Source organism: Aphelocoma coerulescens, chromosome 2, assembly GCF_041296385.1.
Source record: "Aphelocoma coerulescens isolate FSJ_1873_10779 chromosome 2, UR_Acoe_1.0, whole genome shotgun sequence".
Taxonomy (NCBI): Eukaryota; Metazoa; Chordata; class Aves; order Passeriformes; family Corvidae; genus Aphelocoma; species Aphelocoma coerulescens.
The window spans coordinates 147,017,769-147,044,208 of record NC_091015.1 but is presented as its reverse complement, the minus strand read 5'-3'; the positions used below and the strand labels follow the sequence as shown (position 1 = coordinate 147,044,208).

General features: G+C 43.8%; 1 protein-coding gene across 1 annotated transcript in view; it reads left to right on the top strand.

Moving 5' to 3' along the window:
- Positions 1-25,574, top strand: part of NCALD (neurocalcin delta) — a 60,787-nt gene extending 35,213 nt beyond the window's left edge. The window contains exons 2-4 of the mRNA XM_069005262.1: positions 8,026-8,422; positions 15,055-15,160; positions 15,392-25,574. Coding sequence (XP_068861363.1) covers positions 8,045-8,422; positions 15,055-15,160; positions 15,392-15,489 — 582 coding nt within the window. The 5' untranslated portion in view covers positions 8,026-8,044 and the 3' untranslated portion in view covers positions 15,490-25,574. The remainder of the gene's footprint in view (positions 1-8,025; positions 8,423-15,054; positions 15,161-15,391) is intronic.
- The last annotated feature ends 866 nt before the right edge of the window (positions 25,575-26,440 follow it).

The window sequence follows — 26,440 nt, the reverse complement described above, 5'->3', positions numbered from 1 at the left end:
CCTAGTCATCCTTTTTGTGCTTCACACTCCACCTTACAGGAAATGCTTTGGAAACAGAGATCTTTTCAGGAAGCCCCAGTGATGCTGAAGGCAATGCAAAGATGAGGGGTGTGAACATCAACCCTTTCACTGCTTGAGACTGAAACACTGCATATTGGTCTCAAAACACCTCCAGCTGAGACTGTGGGCATTGTTGAGAATAACATGATAAGCACTAGGCTGTTTTATAGTTAACTCACTGGTGCTGAAGACACCAGTAGTAATGTACTAACATTTATTGACAGGGCATTGCCATTCTGCTGCATCCCCCTCCTCCACCCTCACACCAGCCTTCACTGCTAAAATGCACAGAGGAATTATGGTAAAGAGAAATAGGAGACAAAGTGGAGCAGCTGTAGCATTTCTCTGCCAGGGCAAATCTGAAGGGAGAAGAGCCTGGGCTTTTGATGTTATCCATGAGCACCTCCAAGTTTGAAACGTGAACTCTGCAACTGCTCCTGCTTGGACTGCCTGCCTCAACCAAAACAGAATTATAAAGGATTTGCTTTTATTTCTTGTTTTGAGTTCCTCCTGGGGTAGCAGGAAAGCACAGAACAAATACTGTCAAAGGAGAAATTGGGCACCTTTGGTAGTGGAAGGATCCCCAGTAAGGGGCTAGAGAAACAGGAAGGTGACACTAAACAAAACAGGAACTTAGAGCAGTGAAAATGTCAGGATCCTGGAATCAAACTAAGATCCTAATACAAAATGAGTGAATATTGTGATGAACAGGTTTGGAAATATCAGTAGGCAACTGGATGGCACATGACCCATCTTCCTTCTGTTGATAAAGAAAGCATAAATACTGAATGATGATCCCATCTACACCTGTTCCTTGGGTTTTTTCCTCTTAATTTCTTCATTAGTCTTCATTCCTCTTCTTTGATGTCAGCTATAGTTTTAGCCAGACATATTTGGGTACTTGTTTTACTGCACTGCAAATCTGTTTACTGCTGTTCCTTCTGAATATTAATAAGAGAATGTCAGATTTTTTAAATGAGTCTTGCTCATGAATTTCGTCTGGTTTTTGCTCTTTGCCAGTATAAAGAGATAAATGGAGGATGGCAAGGATCAAAATTTTGTTCTGCATATATATTTTTTTTTTGCTAAGTCCCTAGGTGGTTTTTTAATAAATTTGGTTTTCTTTCAAAAGTATGTTCCAAGATGCTGTTAAAAAAAATTAAGCAAAAGCCTTTCTTGGCAAGCATCTCCACACTGGTTACTCAAATGAACGTGTGAACTAGAAATGGCCAGAAGGAAGCAAAGTGGCTGCTTCCAAGAGCCTGGAGGGTTGTTTTCTGTGGAATGGAAATGAAAAAAAAAATCTCTTGACCAGGTAGCGCTTACACTTCACAGTAGGAGACTAAAACCAGATAAGTTATTCTTCTCAGCACAGCTGCTGCTGCTGCTGTAACTATTCACTGTGTCCCACCTGCAGGATCCTGCACCAGCACTGGAATTTCCAGTGGGATAGTGGAGAGCAGTGCTGGAGGTGGCTCTGAGGCTGTGAATTGGGAGCTCAGGGATTGATCACAGAGTCTCCTGGGCTGGAGCACATCAGAGATCAACGAATACATCCCTGCCTTGCTCATCAAGTCTCACCAGAGAGCTCCAAGATCACAGACAGTGCTTTGCCACATTTACTGTTGGGTTTGCATTCATGATGAGGCCACGGCAACATTGGTGTCCCAGCCACAGGGAAGGAGCATACACAGATGGGAAGGGAATGTACCATTTGAGATAGCTGTTGCTTTGAACCGTCTCATTACATAGCTCGTGGAGCAGTTAGCAGTATTACAGCCCAAAGGAGTAACTGACCTTATGAAAGAAACTTGGCTTTTATACCAGATTGTGTTCACCAAGCCTTGACTTTTTTAAATGCACATAACTTCCTCCATTATGTAAGGGCATGGCCAAAGGTGAACCAGAGCTGCATTTGGAAGCGTGTGTACACTGGATCACAAATAACAAGTTTGCAGAGACTGACACATTGTGGTGAACTGGTACTTGGTATCTGAAACTTTACCAAGCAGTGAGAGCAGCTGGCAGAGGGGAAGGAAGAGAGTAGTTCTAATGTGGTGAAGTTTGGTAACAGGACAAAATTTTGGTCTGGAAGCCCTGGGGACACATGCCCAGACAAAGTGTCATGCTCTGAGATGCACTGCAGTCTCCCCTTGATATCCCTCCGTTTATATGCAGGGTAAGGGGATGTCAAACTGCAAGGTTTGGTCAACCCGAGGTTTGGTCAACCAGGGCAGAGCAGTACCTCTTCTCTGAGCTTGTGACAGAGCTCGGCTGCACAGTGACAGGCAGAGAAAGAACTGGTAGGGGTGGCAGAAAGTGATGGCAGAAGAATTTAGCTTGCCAAAGCCCTATCTGCTGTGCTGTGGAGGCTGGTATGCAGTGACAAGAGAAGACTGCTCATGGGTAGGACATGAAAGAAGGTGAGATCCCTGCCATTTCCAGATGTGCAGACAGCTTGAGAGATAGATGGTGTATATGAGTCCACTTGTCACACATCCAAGTTTTCAGTAATGATCTGACAGGAGGAAAAACCACAGCAGTGACGGTGAGTGGAGAATCGCCCTCGTACCTCAGAGTGGCAGTGCCACAGGGGACTGACTCATGCTGGAGCACTGCTTTCTCACCACTGTCAGGTAGCAGAGCTGGCTCAGAGTGATGCTGTTGTGCTGCTCAGCCTTAGTTCATTCCAGCAGTCATCAGGAGCTTGTGCAGCTGCTTGGCAGGGATTGAAATCCCACGATTGCTAGTCTCGGGAAAATTCTCAAATTATGTGTTAGAAATATTAAAGACAGCATTGCAACCGTAAGTGGATTATTTATTGGAAACAGGTCAAACTGTGTGTTAGAAACCAAGAAACAGAAGTTTCTGAAGAGAAAAATCACAAAATGGAAATTTCATTGCTTCTTTCTGAAAAGTTTTCTGCTTTCATTTTTACAGAGCTGGTGTCTGTAGCCAAGCCTATGGTGTGTTTAACCTTGCTGTTCTCACTGGAAACAGACCAGGCAGGACTTGTTTTCAAACTTACTCTTTAGACCTTTGAGGTGATTTGTACCCTGTTAGCTATAAAGCACCCAATAGCCTAAAATTTCCATTTTTAGAGCAAGGCTTCGCTGGACAAATGCCCCTTTCTCATAATACTTTTTCCCAGCACTGAACTTCCCCTCAGATTTAAGCCTAAATGAAAATTAAGAAGTCTTGTTGTCTTTGGCAGACTGAGCTCAAACAAAAAAAAAAAAAAAAGCAAGCATGGAGTTTTCTTTACACGATGGTTGTCAAGTTTGAAGAGTAAAAGCACTGTTAGAAATGTGTTGTTAGAACTTGGTTATTATAGCAAACCTTCAACAGAAAAAAGAAAACATTTATTTCTTTTAAGGAAATACATTTAGCTGTTTGCATTGCATGTTTGTTTGCACTGCCTTGCGCTCATTGCAGTGGGTTGGCTGAGTGCTGCTGGTTGCTGCAGCTTTCCAGCTCCTGCAAGGTTGTTGCTTGAGCAGGCAGCGTTTGCCTTACTCTGAGGTTTCACATTGGGGTAACAACTGTGTATGAGCAGCAGCAAGCTGCTGGCAAAGAGACATGTGATAGCACAGGTGTTCACTGCCCTTCTGCCCAGTCAGAGCTCCCTGTGTGAGGAGAAGGCTGTAACAGCAGCGCTCTCCTGTCTGCACACAACACATCTGCTGCACTGTCAGTGCAGTGTCGCTTTCTGCTTATGTTGAATTGTCACAGGCCAGTTGTCTGTCAAACAACTCTGTTGTCTTTATCTTAAAAACTCCACACGTAGACCTGAATAGAGGAATCTTAAGGAATTTTAATTTCCTTTAAGGAGCATTGCCTGCCATATTTCCTCCAATAATCAGTGAACAGGGATTCTTTCCATAGCAGCTGCGCAGCAGTGACGCTTTACTTCCTGAAATTCTGTAGTTGTTTGCTGAAATGGCATCAACCTTTCAAGCCATAAACACATCACATTCTTTTACCAAACAATATTGCCTCAAGAATTAAGACCTTAATATTTTAATATGTTTTTCTATATAGCAAGGCATTCATATATATCTAACACCATTGTATCAGAGGAAGAAATTGTAGAAATGCAATTAAACATATTCATTAAGGACTTAATTTGTCTTTCTTTTGTACACCTACAATATCCGTTTCTCAGTATTGTCAATATTTTACTTTGCCGTTGTGATTGCAGTTCACTATTTACTTGCTGTATTTTGATCTTCTAATCATTTATTAGAAATTTGAAAGACCTACAGGAATGATAAAGTGTGAAAAAATACCTAAAATCAGTTTCAGTTTTGTTTTATTCTGTGCCTTTATTGCTGTCATTGTTAGCTGACATTCTCTTAGCTCACTGCACTCTGCCCATAATCTAATCTCTTGTGAAGAGTCAGGCAGCAGTCTATGAAGTGATTGTGAGGATCTTCAAGTGTCTTCAATGGTACTTTCTGTACTTGCACTGCAAAAGCATTTTGATCTGTTGCTGATAGATAGAACAGGCACAATAAATCCCATTGTTACAGTTCCTAGAACACCACCTATTAAAAAGGAAAAATCTGGAGGTCAAAGAACATGATAAAAGTTCATCACAAGTGGACTCAGAAATAATCCTACTAGTTTTTGACTGCATCACCTGGCATCACAACAGCTGTGCATTTCAACCTTGTACTGCAAGTCACAGATGGTTAACTCTCCGTTTCTGCCTGGAGAACACAGATTTTTCTGGTTGTGATGTTCTGCAAGGCAGTGCAAATCTACTCTTCTGTGGTTTTTAGTATTTGGTGAAAATATGTGATACCTACAACATTGTGCAGCTATAAAGGCATTATTTCTTTGTAGAAACTGTTTGTGAGGGCTCTGACGGTGACGGGATGGAGACGAGAGATCTCTATAAGCAGATCTTGGGGCACGCTGTTTATTGCAAAGGGTGTGGGTACAAGGGCACTGCTTAGAGCTGCCAGCTGCAGCTCCAAGCAGGCCCAAGGTGTGAGAGAGAGAGAGAGTGAGCAAGAGAGCTAAGGGCTAAGAGCTAAAAGTAAGAGAGTAAAGAGCAAGAGCTAAGAGCAGGAGAGTTAAGAGACGAGGTCCTTGTTACAATACAATAAATCATCTTCTGTACTGAGTATTCTAATTCTCACTAGCCAATCTAATACAAGGTACAAATCCTATAGCATTTACATACAGCCTATAAGAGTTATTACATTACCATAGAGTGTTATATTTTAACTTCTAAAAACTACTCCTTGGACCCCTTCTGCTGAGCTAGTAGGGTCTGCTCTGACCCTTGGACCTGTCTGCAAGCAGAGGGTATTGTCTAATCAAGAGGGGATTACCTTCAGCCGGCTATACCATTGTTTTCCAGTTGTTCAGTAACTAAGACTTTATATCTCAAAGGTGGCTTTCATTTCGATGTCGCTTATAGTTTTCATATTCCCAAAATCTTTTGTCAGGCAATCATATTTATAAGGCTTTCCTGTTTCATCTTCCCCAACATTTCTTAGAGTGAAATACAGTCTTACTGGCCATATTGAAGGGCACTGCCTGCATCTTACCTCACTATTTCATTTTTCAGAAGACACTGGACTAGAAATGTGCAAGCTGAGTTTTCAATTTTGAAATGTTTGAGTTATTAAAAAGCAGGAGGGGATTATATGGTTAATTCTAGCTCATTTCTACCACAGCTGGTTTGCACCTTAGTCAGCAATCTTCCCTCCCTACTCTATGGTCTGGAAAGTGTGCTGCCTCTGGCAGGGTGGAAGAGCTGCTGGCCAGGGATGTGGGCAGCTGCTACCTACTCTGGGGATTTTACTGGGGGTTTTGTGTTAAACTGGTGCCACTATAAACTGAGCCCGGCCACTTCCGTTGTCCAGTTGCTTTTCCATCCCACTGGCAGACCCTGATTGTTGCCTGACATAAAGCCCTCTGGCTGCCCTAACGTAATCCATTTGCTCAGCTGATTCCCAGGTTGTTTATTTAGGGCCCTGTCCAACACCCATGGAAGGCAACACAACGTTCAGCTGCCTCGGCAGCTGTTGGACCAGGCCTATGAAACAGGGACTTTTTTGCTGTTTTCAGGGCATTAAGAGCTTGGATTACTTAAAAACTGTACAGCATGTTTTGATCAGGATGAAAACACAAAAGGCAGTAGAAAAAATGCCACCTTTGAGGTGGCATTTTCCACTTTTCAAGTGTTTTGGAGACACTTTGGAGGAAAATAAATTGTTTGGTCAATATAGTCAACCAAGCTCCTGAAATGGTCAGGAGGTGGATAGGCCCCCACGGGGCAGCATTCTTCACCCCTCCCAGCTGCCTCTCTGTGAACGGGGGAGCCTGTTCTCCATGAACTGTGTAGGCAACATGTTTAGACAGGACATGTAGTTAGCAAACAGCCATCAGTGGATCCTGGAGACACAGATGAATCTAGGATGGATACCATCGTTTTTACACTTGAGAAATACAGCTTTTTGGTCATTCTGGTCCCAGAACACAGGGAATTAAGGAATCAGTCCTCTAGCTGCCTTGGGGAGCTCAAATTCCTTGGGGAGAAGGGGAGCTTCCCACAAGAAAAAATAATAGCATCAACCTAGGGGAGCCTCAATTTCTTCTTCCCAATGCCAAATAGAAGAGATGGTAGATTAGCTTCGAATGGTGGTACATTTCTCAGTAGTTGCCTCTCTCATGTATCAATACTGTATTATTCTTCATTTTTTAAAAGTAGTATCTTGTTTAAGAAAGGACATTTTATTGAATGCTCATTAGCCATTCCAGTCATCATTACTAAATCCATCTCTGGGCCAGAGACTCCATTCTGACAACAGTGTGAGTCATGTTTAAATTATTTTGCAATTCTACTGTACTTATCCATACATCACATCTTAGTTGTGACTGTCATTTGCATGACAAGTTCTCAGGCAGGTTTCTGTCAGTAGAGAAGGGCTTCCCACAAATCAGTATAATGTTAAGCTTCCAGTAAAACTGATGTTGCTTTGTGGAGCCAACACACTCAGGCTCCAAAACTTAAAACCCAAAGGCATCATTCATTAGTAAATCTGCTGCACAATGTGATATGTAGCAACTTGCCTTAAATGAAATATAATGAAGGTGATTTAATAGAGACTGTATCCAGTAATACTTCTTAATGGTTAATTTAAGAGAAATGAATTTCCAATTTCATTGTCTAGGTACTTTTTTTTTTCCTTTCTTCTTTCTTTTTTTTTTAAGAGGTTTTTTCAAAGACCTATGACCACCCAGATTACTATTACTTAGTAATAGATCCAGTTTTTGGCTGCAAGGAAGATTATAAAACACAGAAATAGTTTGAGGTGGGAGAATCCACCATTGATAAAATCTCTTCAGATTTTATCTTCTTTTTGAAGTAAAATAGGAATTGGTCAATGCCAAACAAAAGGGGCAATTTCTGGTTTGCTTTCTGGTTAAAAAGATGTGTGTAGAAGGGCTTTGGAGTTACTGGTTTCAGTGTACACTGCAGTTGCACCTTGATCCCGTTTTGGAACAAGACCAAGGGAACACAGGCCTTTGTACCAGGCTGGTTTCCACCAGAGATACAGAAGTTGTTTCTCATTAGGCCAGGTCCTCAGGACAGTGGGGTGACAGGGATGGAGGGTGTGCTGCAACACACAGCTACTGGTCAGCTGCGCCTTGCAACATCCATTGCTTACCTCGTGATTTCAAGGGCAAAATAGGATGACAATAAATTCAATGTAATTACAGGTCTCCAGACTGTCAAAAGACAATGTAATCAACATGTAGATAAGGTTTATTAATTTTTTAAGAGTATACATGTAGTACTGGACATTGTCCAAGGTTTCAGTTGATTCCCAAGAGTGAACTATCATCAGAAAACTCATAATGCAGCATACTGTTGTTCTACACCCTCCAAGCTAATCAGTATCAATAATTAATAACAATTCATATGTGTTTGTTTTTGCTCTGCAGGTAATATTCTAATTCCAATATGGGAAAGCAAAACAGCAAACTACGCCCTGAAGTCATGCAAGATTTGCTAGAAAGTACAGACTTTACAGAACATGAGATCCAAGAGTGGTACAAAGGCTTCTTGAGAGACTGTCCAAGTGGACATTTATCTATGGAGGAGTTTAAAAAAATATATGGAAACTTTTTCCCTTACGGGGACGCTTCTAAGTTTGCAGAACATGTATTCCGCACTTTTGACGCCAATGGAGATGGAACAATAGATTTCAGAGAGTTCATCATAGCCTTGAGTGTAACGTCGAGAGGAAAACTGGAGCAAAAGCTGAAGTGGGCATTCAGTATGTACGACCTTGACGGGAACGGCTACATCAGTAAGTCAGAGATGCTGGAAATCGTGCAGGTATGTGCTGCTCAGAGGCACCGCTGGGCTCCCTCCTTCACAGCAAATTGTGAAGCAGTGTGCACTGAGACACTGAATGAAACTGGCAGCATTGGTTGATGATCTTGCATAACTGCTTGGATATAAAATGCTGTTTCACTTGACAAAGATCATGACACAATTCAAACTCCAGCATTTAATATCCACTGCAAGTTCTTCCTGAGCAACAAGCTGCATGGATATTTCTTTCCTGGGAGCTCTTTTGGGCTGGAGCACAGCAACTAACCTCCTGATAAATGTGATTCTCTAACCCTGTCAATTAATTATGATTAATTACAGTTGAACCAAGTAGGTATATTAGAACAATGAGGGAGTGTACTTTTAAGGAAGGCAGGCTCCCTCCACAATAAGAAGCAAATCAACATTGAAATCATGTTATTATGAAGAACCAGCTCCCATATTATAAAGGTGTTTTGTCTGCCCAGTTCCAGTGAGGTCTGCATTATTAGAATCATACTAGTTGTCTTCATACTAAGTTGCCAGTATAGATAAACCTTATCTGGGTAGATGATGACTCCATACATACCTTCTTTGGTTGTGTTTTTGTGTGGTGTGAGTCCCACGTCACTTTGGCCTTCTCCAACATGTTTTTGCCCTTGAGGCACATCACTCTACTGAAAGATTTAGAACATTTTTTTGTATGGCAGTGTATTTACACAGCTTGAATCTGTATAATGCAGCACTGTTTAAAAAAAAAAAAAAAAAAAAAAAAAAAAAAAAAAAAAAAAAGCCTGTTATCAAGATCCTTTCCCTGGAAATTTTGAAGTGCTAGCAATGTATTGTATTATTCAGACTTATATTTGCACTGAAAACCAAGGGAAAGTAATGCACACAAATTAAAGGCTGCGATGGCAAGCTGCTTTTAGGGAGTCAGCCTAATGTGGTGCTCCTGTCTTTCTACCAGAGCCCTTCTCACATCCTTCAGTGGCCAATACCAGCACTTGTGCCACTTCAGCAAGACCAGATCCAAAGCTCAGCTGCAAATCTAGAGCTTCTGTGTCATCTTTCACTTAGTCTGTTTTGTGTACCTGTGTGTGAGTTGAGGAGCAGGACCTCCCTGTCTCTGTGCCATGACAAACCCCCATGGAATATTTGCATTAGGAGATCCTCTGTTCCTTACAAATCTTCCTCTCCCCCAGGCAGGATAAACAGCCTGTCAATTATTGTTTTTCTGGCTGTATTTCTCCTCATGAAAAAAACAAAAAGAATCCCAAAAGAACTAACGTAGTACATAGGAAACACAGGGAGCCAAACGCGGGTGACCGCCCGCTCCTCTGGAGGAGGAGACACCGCGGGGGCTGCAGGACCCCTCGCTGCTCTTGAGGAGCCGGGGAAGGCTCCGTGCCGAGAGGCAGCACAAACCCCTCAGGCGACGGGATTTACAAACAGGGAGAACAAGGCCACAGATTTGTTCATGTCAAATGAAATGAAATGAAAACATCAGTGGCTGGATTTTCTGTAGTGAGCCAAACGAGGACCAGCAAAGCCAGAAGCTTTTTCCAGTTACCCCAGATCTGCTTGTCAGCAAGTTTAGAGGCTGAAATGCTCTGCCGGTTCTTCACATTCACATCAGTACCAAATCATAGCATTGTCCTTTACAGCCATGATGCCGTCATCAAACAAAATTGCTGCTTAGGGATCAGCATAGGGCAACGTTCTGCCAACGTGTGTATCCAATCCTGAGCAGCACTCTGGCTGCCTACAGCCCTCAGCCTGGCACTCCAGCCATCCCACTGCACTTCTTGGGAGGTTTGGCTCTCTCCTCCTTTCAGACTGAATGTGAAACTCAATTGCATGATGCTTATAATCTCACCTCATTTTGAGGGACACAAATTTGAGAGTCTGAAATAACTGGTTTTTGGCCTGAAAAACAGTTATTTCTGTACCATGGACTATCAGCAATTTTTCAATCAGGAAAGCTACTCTTTCTGTGATGGAGCTTCCCATAAGGCAGTGTACTTGCAGATCTCACCCTGTTCTCTTCTTTCAGGCTTTTTTGGATGCAGGGATCTCCCTGTATTGCACTGGTCAGCCATAGCTCCTCCCAGCCGGATTGGATTTGTTGTGTAGTCTCTGGAAATGTGTTCAGCTGATATCTGAAACTGAAGTAGATGAGCATATTTTCTTGCTTTGTTGAGAGGTTCCTTTGATGTAGAGTGATTAGATACAAAAAGCCAGCAAACAACTATCACTTTCATTTATGAAAGATGATTATTTTTTCATATGGAATGACAGGATTCTGTATCAAATATCTTCCTGGGGGCTCTCAGCTGTCATAATTTTTCTGAGAGTGAAAATCAGAACTCCGACAGATTTCTGATATATGTCTTTAAGGAACCTATTGCAAGTCCCTTATCTAGCATACATTTGCAAATTGATAGAGCAGGATTATGTTTTCATTGGGGTTTTTGCCTGAGACAACACATCAAAATGAATGCTAAAAGAAACACCATTAGTCTAAAAGTCTTAGATTCACTCAAAAATACTGTCCCTGTTAGTGTGGGATTACTGTATTTTAAATAGCATAGGGGCAAGGCACACTTTTCTTCTTTTTCAGTCTGCTTTTCTTTGTGCTTTGAAAGCCCTCTCTCTGCAGTGATTTTCACTGTTACGCTGATGCTTCCTTACATTGCCTTCCCATTGCTCTGGCCTAATCTAACAGCACTGAAGGCAATGCAGGCACTGCACTCCTGCTCAGCTTTGCATTAAGGAGATTGAGGTAACAGTGGCAGCAGCAGCAGAAGCGCGGGAACAGCAGAACCGCTGGTTAAGATGTCCCAGAGGAGCCCTCTGACTGGCCAGCTGCCAAAGAGATGAACCTGAATGGTCCATAACATCTTTCTAAGGCCTGTTTTCTTTGCAAAGTGATGTGCTAGGCAGCAGAGCACCTGCATTCCTTTAAGCTCTGTACACTGTCATGCCCTTTAACCACATAGGCACAGCGCGGTGCAGACTCACCATGGCTGCCCGTGAGCATCCTTAGACCAGTCTCCAAAAAGCCCTGCCTGAAGATCCACATGGAGCCAACTGCACAGTTTGGAAGTTGAAGTACTTTAGTGGTGGGCTGGCAGTTGTAGAGCCTCAAGAAAGGAGTTCCACGGGATACTGCTGCACTTACCAGGCACAGCACATCTGCAGACTACTGTGGGAGGAGGCTTCACAGCCTGCCCTCTTGACAGACCTTGTCACAGTTCCTCTCAGATTCATGTCTCAGGCTTTTCATGTCTGCCATATGTTTACCTATAATCTAAATAGCCCAGTCCATTCAAAAATAGCTGCAAACCAGTTAGAAGATTTGTTCCCCTTGCTGAAACAGGACATATTTGGCTAGTCTCTTAAAATAAGAGTTCAAATGAGAGATGGAAACCTTGTTCTAAGGATAAATTTTTTCACTGCATGGACTCAGAAGGCATTTTAAGAATACTGTGCAGAGACAAGAATAACACTTTCAGTTTAATAAAAAGAGTACACACGTTTCACTTGCTGTAATAGCTTATTTGCAAGTCAGGAAGAAACAGAAGCTGGTATGGGAAGAAGAAAAAGCTGATATGGCTCTGTAAAGGCAATGTCAAAAATCTCCATGAGTCTGAGAGGAAAACAGTTTTTTTCAGGCCAGTCATTCACACCATGAGACTTTCAGGCATCAGAATTTATTTCAACAGAGTAAAAAGGATCGACTGAAAATTTGTGCTGTCATTGCTGTTGCCATCACCATAATGAGCTTTTTGACAGTTTGCCAAGTATACCAGGAAAATGCAGCCCTCACCAAGGCTTCTGATCTGAGTGCAGCAGTGGCAGCCAGCAGCTGGGAGCAAAACCTGTGTGAGTGGGCAAAGGGATGAGATTTGCCCTGAAATCACCCATTGCTGCTCATCCACACGCAGCTGGAAATCAAAGGGGAGAGTTCAGCAGAGCAGCAGATGAAGTTGGAGCCTGTGCTTGCTCCAGCGATGTATACAGGGCTCTGGAGGCACAACTTCCTGGTGGCAGTCAGGGGTGCCAGGGAGCTGTAAGGAGCACTCCTGACAGAAGTTCACCTATTAAAGCTGCCCTGACTCAGGAGTCTGCTGGCAGGTAACAACTTCCAGTGCTGAATTGCCGCTGTTGGTTTTCAGCCCAGGTTCTGGGAGGCCAGGGAGTTGCACTCCATGTGCAGTGGAACCCCTGCAGCCTTTCAGTTGCAGGTCCTAGCCCAAGGTTAGCACAGCCCAGCTCTGTGTAATTATTGCATGAAACCAAATTCCTTTCAGAGCTTTCTCTTTCAAACATACAATAAAGAGTTCTGTGTAGCTGCATTGAATTAATATGGGGCAAGTCTCAAGATTCTTAATCAGCTTTAGCTGGCTTTTACTTTGGGAAAACTTCCCAATGAACTTCTAAGTAAGGACAGAAGAATTTGTCCAGAGTAACCATTTTCAGCATGAAAGGAATGCTTACTATGCTATTCCCATCTGGCTTTCCTAGAATATCTCATCTCTTATTCGCTTCACACGCCTCTGTGAAAAGGACCCTGTAGGATGAAGTCATCCTGAAGAGCTTTTTTTGTCCTAAAAAATCTGCATATTCTTACTATGGTTACTTTGATCAGGGTAAACACGCCCTCACTCCCGGTCTGGGGCATTCCTCCCACACTTTCAATGCAGATTTTCTGCTTTGCCGTCCTCTCACCCAGAGAGAGGGAGTGACCCCTCCACCTCTCTTCCTACCCCAGACAAAAGCCAGACAGCTTCAGATGCTTAAACACTGGCAGATTTAGAAGCCTCATCTCTGCTCTGACCCTCACAAGCCTTGCATGCTGATGAGGAGAAGCAAGGTCTAAATTCTTACTGTCCACCATTTTTTTCCTTCCCTGTTGCCTCCTTCCCCCAGCCCCCTCATCCCTGTGTTTACATGCTTGCATGTTCATCCTTTTTCCTGTGCTCCTGGTGTCAGAATATCATGGCTGTGTGGACAGCATCCCTGCCTGTGCTGAGTACTCTGGAACAATAATTCTCTTGGGAGCCTTTGGACACTCCTGCAGTTCAAATGATGATGATGATGAGGATGATGATGGTGATGATGATTAAAAGGGTGTCCACCACTTTTCTATTCAGCCAGCAGGTGTTCATGCTGAAGTGTTCACCTCTATTCTCCTGCTCAGGTCCATAGCCTGTGTTACACTTCCCAAAGGGCAGACCTGAAAACTACAGCCACACTCTTGGTGACATAACTGGGGGAGGAGATGTTTGATTATGCTGAGCATAAGTGAGGGATAATTAATTAAGCAGACAAATGCTTTTCTTAGGATGTAAGTCTCTTTAAAGCCCTGGAGGTGTGAAAGGTGAGCTGTTGGCAGAGGAGAATCCAGCAAGCTGGCCAAGGACGTGGATGCTCCCTAGTCTGAGTGTAAAATGTCTTAGTGGCATCCTCTGTGCTGTTACATTCCTGGAGCCAATCCTTGGGGAGTCTAAGCCAAATGATGTGAGCTGCTAGGCAGAGTGCCTTCATAGAAGGGAAGAGAAGAGAGGGGTGGCCCAGTGAGAAGTCTTGGCTTGCACCAGGGACCCCCTCCCAAAGCAGGAGGAAAGGAAGAACAAATAACTAAAGCAATCAGGTGACAGCCAACGAGTTGCAGTGGGCAGCAGAAGGGCCCAGTTGGACCAGGGCAGTGGTGCCTTGGGCTGGGATGGGCTCCCCCTCCAAATGGCTGGGAGGAACCCCCAAGGCCACCACCCTGCAGCCATCTGGGTGCTGCTGCTGTCCCAGCTGTGGCACCGCAGAGATACCTAACGCAGAGCCCTGGTGTTCACTGGCGCTGCATGCATATGTTTGCCAGCAAGGTTTGGGTGACCAGTGCAGAGACAGATCCTCAACTTTGTTTTAAAATTAACATTACCCCTCTTTCAGGGACAGCCAGTACCAAGCATGTCTGTGCAGAGAATAGCTATGGGTGGTAGTGGTGCTCTGTGGGACCAGAACATCTGGTCTCTGTGGAGCGAACTGTGCATGCGATTTTGAGCTGTGCACACTCACCAAACCCCAAGGAAAAGGTCACCTCCTTGATGGTCCAGTCTTTGTTATCTGTGAGGTGCAGCAAATGCAGGGAGTGAGTCATTGCTTTCCCCACAGACAGGATTCTGACCAAGGAGGGAGAGAAAGGAGATGGGGGAGAAGGAAAGGCAGGGTGAGGAGACAGGTGTGGTGAGGATGAAGCCTGTGTGGCCAAAGCATGGAGATTCATCACAGCACAGGACGAGACCTTGGTGATCTGGCTGTTCCTCCAGGCTCTGGGAACTGCCATTGCCTAATGTGTTGTACAAATGATAAATTCATCCAAAGACTGTTTTAATAAGGAAAAATGTAGCCTTAGTCCAAACCCAGATGGTGTTTGACCATGACTAAGTAAAGAAACACAGTATTTCACAAACGAGTGTTCCACAGAAAAGGGAAGCTGCATGTACTGGTGCCATCCAACACCCTCCAGCACCCAAAAAGCAGGTCTCTCTCGTATTCCCAGGATATCTTCTGCCTGTTTCTGTCACAAGAAGATCATTGTACCCTTGCATTAAGATAATGTGTTTCTTACAAGCTCTTTGCTTCTGTCTATCACACAGGCAATTTATAAGATGGTTTCTTCTGTAATGAAGATGCCAGAAGACGAGTCAACACCAGAGAAGAGGACCGAGAAGATCTTCCGCCAGATGGACACCAACCGTGATGGTAGGCACCCTCCAGGGTAGGCACAGCTACCAGGGGTGGCTGGGGTGTCCCACACACATGGGACGACCTGCAAGGCCAACAGGGTGTGGGCAGGCAGGACTTCTCCTTGCAGGGTTGCTTTCCCAGGGATTTGCCTGGCTTCCCCGGCTGCCTTCCATCCTGTGTGTCCAGAGGCTTGACAGGTGTGCTGCAACCCACCACGTGAGCTAAGTAAACGTGTTTCTTTTCTAGGAAAGCTCTCTCTGGAAGAGTTCATCCGAGGCGCCAAGAGTGATCCATCCATTGTCCGTCTCCTGCAGTGTGATCCCAGCAGTGCCGGGCAGTTCTGAACCTGTCCTTTGGATGAATTATGTATCTGCTTTTTTTTTTCTTGCCAAACAACATTCATGGTAGTGTTGCCTCTGTGTGGCCAATTATGCCTTCATTTGTGGCATCTTATAGCTTCTTTTGTTGTGGGTTAATTATAAGAATGCTGAATTGCTCTTAACAATTTGTCCAGAGCACGGGCAGTACTGTTTTAAACAGATATTGTGGTGTTACCATTGTTTTTAAAATTTCATTTTGGTTTTTTTTTTGTTTGTTTGTTTGTATCTGTTTTGGAAAGTACGTGTTGAGGAGGAGTAAACCAACAACAAACCCCTTGGCAGCAAGACACACTGACAGATTTTAGATTGCTGCTTTAGTTGTTAAGTATTCACCTGCAGGACCTGAAAGTGTAGTAAGGCTGAACCAAAGGGGTTGTGATGGGTGGGGTAGTAATCACCTGGAACCTCCTCTCCTGTCCAGGAGGCACCAGTTAAGGTCAAAGACAGGACTGGGAGGAAGTATGAAAGTGCAAAACATGTGCTGGGTGTATCATCCACTCTTATGCCTCATCGTTTCAATGCTGTGAACACTTCCCACGTTGTGAAGGAGAAGGGACAAAATGAAGGCTGACATTTTTTTACTAGGTTTACAGTGGTTGAAGTCATATGGCTTTATCTGAAAATTCAGCAATTTGCAATCCTGATCTCCAAATCCACAACTGACAATACCTCTTGCCGTTTGGGATCAGCAAAAGCAGACACAGATATAAAAACTGGGTCTTGACAATGAATTTAAGGGAGATAAATGTTGAATGTGAAGTTTTCAGGTTAGTAATGAAGCAGTTGCTACTAAGGAGAGTGGGCATTCACGTAAGGAACTCATGGAACCTGCAAGCAGCTCCAGCTGAGACACATCTGCTCTTCTGAATGCTCTTGCATAGCAGGAAGTTTTGGGGGTGTTTTTGTCTCTCTCCATGTAGCTAACAGAGTTTCCGGGCCTGCTCTTAGAGGAAGGCTGTCATCAAAACTTGTTTTAAACATAAAATTGTAGCATTTATATTTCATTTATTTTAGTAAAGTTCAAAAAATCTGTACTGAAATGAGGAAATGGTACGCTTTATGATATATTTATATATATAAAAATTAAAACAAAAAAAGATCAACTCTTGAGAGAAATGTTGAATGTTTATCTTTTCGCCTAGATGCAGGAGTTCTGAAATTTGCTGCTGCAAAATTTTATCCTTTGGTCAAAATTGCTGTATGCAAAGCTAGTACACACATGTGGGATTTCTTAGGGACTTTACAAGTGCTGTTGCAGAAGAAAAGCTGGAAAAGCTGTAGCAACAGGAGGCATTATGCTGACTAAATTGGTATTAATCAGTCATTAGCTGAAGTCTGCTTTGTGATCCTGTTGGAGAGGTACCCATGCAGGCAGCGCACGGTATTGGGAATTCATGAGCTCATTAGAGTAACCTTTGTCTGACAGGCAAAGTTGGAATTTTGTCAAGTGACCTTGTAGATGCTAATCCCCAGTAGCCTTAATTTAAAATAAACCAAGTAAAATAAGTCTGCTTTGCAGATGATGATTAGCTAAGTACTAATTAGAAGTCATGAATAAGTAGTTGAGTATAAACAATCTTCTATGGAACACTAGCTAGCATGTACAATAACTGACAGAAACAATCCTATATTTAATTTTTCCATACCATTTGCTTTGCCAGGTGTGAAGTGCAAAGCATGTTAAGAGAAAATAAAAGTAAATTGAAAATAACATTGTTAATCAGCTGTACTAAAATTTTTATGAGTGGCTAGTGACACTCAAAAAATGTCTTCAAGCACACACCTTTGTCTCAAACAATCACAGAAATCCAGTTGATGGTATATTTCCATTACATTCATCAAAATACTGAGCTGAGTGTGGGAAAATAAGAAAGCAAAGTAGGCCCAACCAAAACACAAACAGATTTTAATATCCAGTGCTTTCAGGTGTTATGAGCAATACTGGCAAGTTTTGCACCAGTTCTTCTGGCTGATGAAAATGTTCCCTCTCTCCTTCTCCCAAATCTTCATTAGATACCATGTGCACAAATCTAGCCCTTCAAAGGAGAGTCTATGCTTACTTTCTTCAAGGTAATTTTCTGCTTTACCTGGAGAGGTTCTGGCCCTCTCTCCCATATCCATCACCCATGTATTTTGAAAGTCATGTTCTGTCTTGAGTGCTTTAGGGTTGTTTTTCAGCAGGAGAAGCCTGGCCAGACTGCTGGGGATCTGGAAGGAGGGTCAGTGGGCATGCACTGATCAACACCCCTCTCTGCCAGATGGGAATGACCAGTGCCGCCGCCCCAGCCACTCCAGGGGTGCTCCATCACCACCCCTGTGTGGGCAGGACAAGGTGACACCAGAGGATCCCTGCTGAACTTCCAACCTCCCGGCTCAGTGCAGGCACCCACGTCCAAAGCAGCCCAGACCTGTGGAAGCTGGCATTTACTGAAGGTGAACTCAGATACCCTCTATAGTTCCATCTTCTTCTTAATTCTGTGAAAGCAGTTGCATGTGACCGAAGCTTTTAAAACGTTGCCTTTTATTTAAGTGACTGCATACCACCTCTTTTTCATTTTACAAGATGCTTCTGGCTCAGAACCTAATCCCTCTGTTTTTGCTCAGTAGTTTTGGGCTGTTGGGGCCAGGCTCACCTCCCATGTTACTCCTGTACAACACGTGCTTGAAAGCACAACCTATGCTCTGACCCCAGGCCAGCAGAGATGTAATGCTTCCCACAGTTCACAGAATTTGAAATAGTAAGAATTAGCTTACAGCTGCAGAGGATATAGCTGCAGATAAGGCTTTTGTATAAACATTTACAGAGTGAACAACTAAGGTTATTCTTTTACCTGACTGCCACTGATGATTGGTATTATTTTAAATTATTAACTATCCCTTTCTTCCTCTGCCTCTGCATGTACTTAAGGAGTGATTCATAGCTGGAGTTGTGATAGGAACATCTGCAGACCTCAGATCAGCAGGACAGCAGTGGTGTGCTGCGCCTCAAATTGAAATTTTCTGCTTTGCTGTCACTTGCATTTGCAATCAGAGCTGCCTTCATAAAGCTTTTGAAGGCAAAGTGGTGTATCCTGTATAAAATAGCATAGCAAGTCAGACACTTTTGAGTGATTCGTTAGCAGTATCTCCATACAGGAAGGATGGCAGACAGCACATACTATTTCATATTTCTCAGTTTTGTAGATGCATTCTCTAGTTTCAGTTGCATGTGCAAGAGGCAGCCTTCACTCATGCATTGTCCGAAGGAATTAATGAGTGCATCCCACATGCAGACTGAACTCATGGAAAATGCCAGTCCCATTTATCTGATGTTCCCAGTCAGCTTATCAAACTCTGGGCCAGAAGATGTGAAGTGAGGGCTATGACTTGTGAGTTTTGGAGTAGCCTCTCTTTGTTTTAGTGTGCTTTGGGAAGGGAAAAGGGAACACAACCCTTGTAAAACCAACACACATGTTTATGTGAGCACTTAGAGCTTGAAAAGGTCTGAAGAAATGTTCATGTTTCAACATTATTTGAAGCCCTGTCAGTTCACAGCAGTGATGTTCCTGAGGTTCCCAGAGCTTTGCTGTTCCCTTGCTGTTCTTAGGAGCTTGTAGGATTTTTATCTTGTTGCTGGCACATTTTGTCCTTGTTGTTCTGTGTTGTAAGGCATGACCTCCACATTTGCGGCTGCTTAAAACAGTAAGCCAGAAGTGTGTTCATTTTGTAGCTGGATGAGGTCTGTGTGCAGAGGTATTGCACACCAGCACAGAAAGTAGTCACACATGACCAAGTCCCCATGGTTTGAACACTGCCCCTGGGGAGCGAGCCCCAGGACTTTTCAGCTCTCTTCAGTGACGGCAGAAGTGCAGTAATGCGGCTTAGCTTAATTTTCTTTCACTGCAGACCATGTTAAGTCGCATTACTGTGCATTTGCTGTGGGCAGAACTTTGTCTCAGCTGACTCATGGAAACTTGGTGAACGGTGGTAACTTGGTGTTGAGCCCTAATCTGCAGACTAAGCTGAGATGAGAAGATGGCCTTGGCCATACATCTCCGTCCATGTGAACCAGAGAACACGGTGACACCTGGCAGGTCCCTGGGGACATGTGACAGTGAGAAGGGAATCTCCTGCCTCAGAACAAATGCCCTGAGCTGAGCTGCCTCCTTCTTTTAAATCTCTCTCTTCTTTTAGCACCGCTGGTGTAGATGCAACACAATAGCAATATAGCAGGTCAGGATTGAGGAGGGATCCTTCAAGAGTTTCCTTTTGCAGTTTAGCCTACAAGTGCCAAGTGAAACAATTGGAGGGAAGGGCTGGACAAGTCTTCCTGAACACCCTGTACACCAGCACCTCCTTTTGTCTTTCTCATGGTGCTCCCTTGGTTTCCTGGCATGGCAGTCATTGGGCTCAGGAGTTAGATGTTGGGTACCTGGTGCAAGACTGGTGGAGAAGAATATTTCACCTGCCCTTTGCAGAAGCATTTGGATGCATTCTTTGCAGGATCTCATGTAGGAGCCTTAAAGTGGGGAAGCTCCTTTTCTTGCTATCATGGGCAGAACTTGTGCTTAGAAATGTAGAGAAACTTGGCAAGTGCCAGATAGCTGAGCAGTGCTCAGAGCTGCATGCAGTTTTCCACTGATTGTGCAGTAGGCAGGTAAGATAAACAGCAGTGATACATCAGACACGTGATGTGATGTGTTTCCAGATAGGGCTTGACTAGAAATGGCACCTTCTATGTGAGCAGCTCTGTCTGCTGCGTATTCTGTCAGAGGTGCTGACAAAATACACTCTAAAATTAAGCAACAGAGCTGTTCACTGTACCCCGGCAGGCACTGAACAAACAGCTCCCAGGATGAGCACAAGGCTTTCCCTGAGTGCAGCTGAGGACAAAACATTGACTGTAGGAGTTCATTCCCGGTCATGGTAGAAAAGAAGAAGGGAGAGCTCCGTTGACTCTCAAAGCCCAGGTGTCACTTTGCAGGCTGGGGAAGGTGGAAAGAACATCTGTGTTTTAAGCACATAGAAAAGAGAGCAGGAATTGTAAATTGGCATGGAAATCAGTGGTATTAGAAACCAGGACCACTGCTGAGGGACTGCAAAAGCCATTAGGTGCCTCTGGCCTTCAGAGTAGTAGAAGCATCAGTTGGATGCATAGTCAATCTCCTTGTCCCTTGCAGAAACTATCCCTGTCTACTATGGGTATCTCAACAGTATCCCTTATTCCATCCTGGCTTTTGCTGCTGTTGTTTCCAAACTATCCATACTGAGAAGTTATTTCAGGGGTGAGGATTTTCACAGCATAAGGTATAAACCTTTTCAGATGTACTGTCCATATCTTAAGCTGGAAAAGCCAGATGCAGGGGGCTTCTTGCTAGGTACAGGTTTGATTTTCTCATTGTTTCCCACAGGTTGTGTTATTTTAATATGTAGTTGGGATTAAGCTATCACCTGTAAAATGCTGGTTAATGCACAATAAGCAAAGCAAAAAAAGAGCGTGAGTTTTAGTGAACAATGTGAAAAGACTAGAGAAATGAAAAACTGCAAAAGACATCCCTGCCTGTAGCCCAGGGTCTGAATTTGCACAGTGAAACCCTCTCAGCAGTAGCCAGCACAGAACAGCTCCTCTATGCCAGCCCAGTCCGTGGTACCTCCTGGGCTGCTTCAGCCCCGTGTGGTGAGGCTGGGGATTCTGTGTCCTGCCACAGACACGGTCATTTGAGATTATTAGGCAGGCTGAGGGCTTCCTAGATCTTGAGGCACAAAACAGCGACCCACCCTCTGCATAGGCTTCACTTACTGTGCACCTGACATGTTTTAGATCTTCCCCTCTTGCCCTGACCTTATACCAAAGACATTCTCACATTCCCAGGGTATGTGCTTAGGGTATCCAGCTCTCCAAGTCTTTGCAGCCTCCTCCCACCTGCCATCCCCAGCCTCTGTGTGAACAAGTAACAATCACCAGCCCTTGACACATGGAGGAGCCAAGCTTGATGCACTTAAATGGAGCAGCTTCTGATTTGGTTCCCAGTCTTTTGCCCACCTGTGGGTACTACACTATTTATTTCCTATTATTAAGTAATGGCATTATTAAACATTTTAAAGGCACACTAAACCTCTGAAACAACATGGTTTTTCATTATTGTGTACGTGTTTGTTGAGGCACTGCAGACTGAATCTTCCTGGTGCTCGGTCTCCGCTCCCCTCCCTTTACTCCACAGAGAGCTGGTTTCTTCCAGGCTGGAGCAGAACCTTCCTATGCATCCCCGTGCAGTGCCCCAATCCTGCAGGAGTGCCCAGATGCTGTGGACCAAGAGGTAATTTTGGCATAGTAATATCAGGCAGAAACTCTTCCTGCTGTCTGTCAAAAACAAGTGTTGAGGGTGTGACCTCTGGTTTTCTCCTTGCTGGGAGCAGGGGTTTCAGCACTGTTCAGGGTTGGCCGCATGGTTCCCCACCAAATGGGATGACAGGATGATGGTGATTAGTAAACCCATCTGAGAAAATCCTCGTAGATTCTAAACTTCATTTGTGCTGCTCTTTGGCTGCACGCAGAGGGAAGATTAATGGGTCCAGTGTGGTTGTTTGGGGGAGAACTTGCAGTTCCTTGCCACCACCACTTTTTTATTTCCTGTCATTATCTTATTCCCATTTCCAGGGCAGCCAAATAGTTTTTATTAGTATCTGGAAGAAAAAGAAAAAACAAATCCAGGGTTTCAATCCAATGAGGATCTAAGAAAGGTTACTTAAGACATCATGTTCAATGTTAATCATAAGAATGCTCCACAAAATCATGTTTCTTTGGTATTTTGTGTTTCATTTTCTTATTCATGTTTTAGGTGTGTTTGTGATTTATTCCAGTTTTTTGGATCGTCTTAGATTCAGCCCTGCTGGTCCTTCAGCTCTTATGCAGAAGTCCCAATGATCCCAAGAGCAGAGCTGACTGAGCAATTACCAGAGAGGTGGGCACACCGTGCCTGGTAAAAATGAAGAGCTTAATTACATTAGGGATTATTTTTGTCCGCACTTGCTTCAAGGAGACAGATTGAGCTGCATTTCAATATGTTTATCTCTTCCACTTGCTCACTTCAATTCCATCCAAGCAGTCTTGTAGTTAATATTTGTATATTCAGCATTATTTTGCTCTTGAGCCTGAAGTGACCAATATTGTCCTACTCTGACAGGAGTACTTAATACCTTTTGATTTTTAAATATGGCTGAGTGAGTGATGTGATGGATGCAAAAGTACTCACTCATTTGTATGCTGGCTCTGGCTGTGATAGAGTTAATTTTCCTCACAGTAGCTAGAATGAGGATAAGTTTTGGATTTGTGCTGGAAACAGTGTTGAGATAACAGAGAGATATTTTCATTATTCCTGAGCAGTGCTCACATGGTGTCAAGGACTCTTCTGCTTCCCACCCCAGCCCATCAGCAAGGGAACCTGGGGTGCACAAGGAGATGGGATGGGATACAGCCAGGACAGCTGACCCCAACTGACCCCAGGGATAGCCCAGACCATATGGTGTCATGCTCAGCATATAAAGAGGTGGGGCGAAGAAGGAGGAAGAGGGTGATCTGTTCAGAGTGATGTCATTTGTCTTCCCAAGTCACCACTACCTGTGGTGGAGCCCTGTTTTTCTGGGGATGGCTGAGCCGTGGGAGTTGTTGAATGAATGCCTTGCTGTGCTTGTGCATTGGGCTTTTGTGTTCCCTATTATCTGAACCCATGGGTTTTCTCACTTTTACCCTTCCAATTCTCCTCTCCATCCCACTGGAAGGGAATGAATGAGTGGCTTTGTGGGACTTAGTTGCTGGCTGGTATTAAATCGCAACAATTTGTTTAAATTTGGGCAGATATTTTTGATGCTGTAGAAACTAATAAATTGAGATAAAAACATGGCCAAGAGCTGAATGGATCAAAGTGTCCAGTTCCTATTTAAGTCCATAACCATTCCACAGGGAGAGCTTTCTCTGTTCCCTCAGGCTGTTGCCTCATTGCAGCATAGAGTAGAGATAACAAATCAAACTTTTAATGATCTACTATGATCAGATTCACTGCAGCAGCATGGAGTTCAGCATATCCTGTGTCTTGGCAAAACTAGATACCTCTCTAGATGAATGCTTTGTAAGCAAACCTACATATCCTAAGGAAGACTTTTACCATTCAGAAAGGAGAGGGACAACTATGAATTAAATTAATTTGGTCCGCTTATTTTTCTTACGGCTGTCTAGAATTGCAAATGTCTTGTGTGTTGTTGCCTGTAGCTGTTGTGATGTGTTAATTTCCCCCCCCGGTTCTGTTGTAAGCTCATCTGGTGGTATTCTGAGTCTCCAGCTGGTTCTCCGCCAGGCAAAGCCCATGAGAAGGTCACGTAGAGGCGAGCGGCTTTCAGGCACACTGGGGCAGCTTTTGGGGATGTGGCCCTGTGCTGTTCCATGCTTTGGGAGCCTGTACCTAATGTTAAACCTACCTGGTAAAATGAAAGTGGATGATCAGGCCATTGAAAGAGACGGAGAATTTGGCGGAGGGTTGTGTATTTGTGCCCCCCAGCACGTGCACGGTTCCCCCAGCTATTAACTTCCAGTTAAGACCTTTCCTGAGCTCTTAGTGTTAGAATAAAGTTTTCTTATGCTGATAATGTATTTGTATTATGCAATGTACTCAGAAAACAGAAGATTATCTCTCTATGACTGTCCTCTCGAGAAGCTGTTCTCCTCTGTACATATGATATGCAGAATGTATGGGAGTCTTACCAGCGTTGGTTTGCATTTTTAAGACTGTACTAATTAATATGTGATACTATTGTGTTTTTGTAGTGGCATCTTTGATGTAAGATGTAAAAACTATTTAAAACTTTTTTTTTTGTTATCGTTCAGCTTCTAGAGATAGCACCAAGGACTGCATGTTCACTAGAACCAGCCTTTTTCAGGGGCTGTCATAGCTGCACGCAGGCACCGGTGTTTCACCCAGCGTGTAGCACCTGCGTTCTTCTTTTAATAGGGGTCAGTTTTGAGTGGAAACTAATTCTTCCTGAAAAGTCTAGTTTTCTCTTTCCCTCTCTCAGATTCAAGCTTCCCCCTCCCACGCTGTGTGCCAGCCCTGGCCCCAGGAGGAGACCTGGGAGGAATGTCTCCTGACCCGGGGCACCCCACTGGCATCAGGCCCCCTTACCGGGTAGCTCACCAAATGCATGCTCCTCAGAACTTCATTTTCCTTGGAACTGCTGGCTATGCCAGGACAAAAATGGTGGGCTCACATTGCAAGACCATTTGTGCAAGTGACTTTAAAATGAATTAACTAAAATTGGGGGAATTAAGGAAAGGAAGAGCCTGAGCAGCAATTTTAGGGTCAGAATTTATCGGGGTGCTTAATACAGCAAGAACTTGAGGTCAGTCCCTAAAAGACAGGACCATTTGGGTGGCTTAGGTCTACATTTCTTGGCAGGTTTGGAGAGTGAAGTGGGGCTTGGATCCAGCCTTTCAGGCAGGGTTGACTTACTAGATGGACTGAGTCTGAGAGATGCTTCTCCAGATTGTGTCATGGGCCAAAAGACAAGACATGCTGCAGCTTAGGAGTTATTTTTCTTTCAGGTTTGGTTTTTTTTTTCCTTTTTAATGGAGAAAGCAGTTCAAACTGCACCTGGCAAAATGACTGACTTCAAAAGCATGTTTTCTGTTGTTATATAGACACTCACAAAACAGCATTGTGTGGCTAAAAAGGCACATTTGTGATAGTTTCTTTTTGAGTGCCAAAATATATAAGCAGTATTGTTTGAAGGGAAATAAGAATTTTTTTACTGTATTGTTATTACTGTTTAACAAATATATTGTTTTTAAATGTTAGATTTTGAAGACTTTTGTATTGTAAATTGTTTGTGACACGGTGCTTTTTCATACTGGAATTACTGATTGCACCTAAATATGAATTATTGCTTTCTTATATAAATATGTGACTTTTAACAATCTTGATGAAAACCAATGTATGGTGGATACCAACAGTTCAAAAAAATTCACCTACTGAAATCCCCTAAATGTTCTTTCCTACTAATAAACATTCTGCTGCAGCTAGCTATGGTGTGCCATGCGCTTTACTCCCTTCATGGTGGAGCCTTAAAGCCTCACGTAGCCCCACGGTCTGGTGAGAAAACCCCAGAGAAGCCTTTGCCTGCTGCCGTCACAGCTCCTGTTGCACTCACCGCTGTGGGCATGGAGCCAGCAGCTGTGAAAGCCAATTGGGGGGCTCAGCCAGGGCTTAAGCTGTGCATGGGCACTGCGCTGGCACATTGCAGCTGGCTGGGCACTCCACTGCTAATGCAGTTTTTCCCCCAGCAGCTGGGCAAGGAGTAGGGTATCATGGAGTGGGTTATAAAAGCAAAGGACAGCACAAGGCTGAGAGACCTGATCGCCTGAAGCTGGAAGGGCCAGCTTAGCTGACTGACAGCAACTTTCTCTGCTACAGATAAATCCCTCTCCAGGTTTAGGGGATTTTTTATCTCCTAATGACTATCACACCATCAAGGGAGCAGGATGTGGCAAGGGAGCATAGGCTGGCAGGGTGGTAGCTGTGGTTAGTCGCTCTGAGATGTGGCTGATGAGGCAGCAGCAGAGCTTGTCACAGCAGGGACTCCTGCCAGCCTCAGACAGGCTCTGAAGGGGGCTGCCTGATGCTTCTGTGCATGCTCCTTAAGATCCTCAAATTTTTACCTAGGTTAAATTTGGTGCTGGGATTAGCAGAGTGCAAAAAGTAGTTTAAATCCTGCTGGAAGGTAACAGAAACCAGTGCCTATTTCCTTTTGAGATTAAAAAAAAAAAAAGCACCTATTTGTGGAACTGCATATTAATAATATAAGCTTGAGACAGGCTGGAGCCTGAATGAAGCATCAGTTACCAGGTATCTCCTGTGCTCAGTGCAACTTCAAACTGGCTTTCTTACAG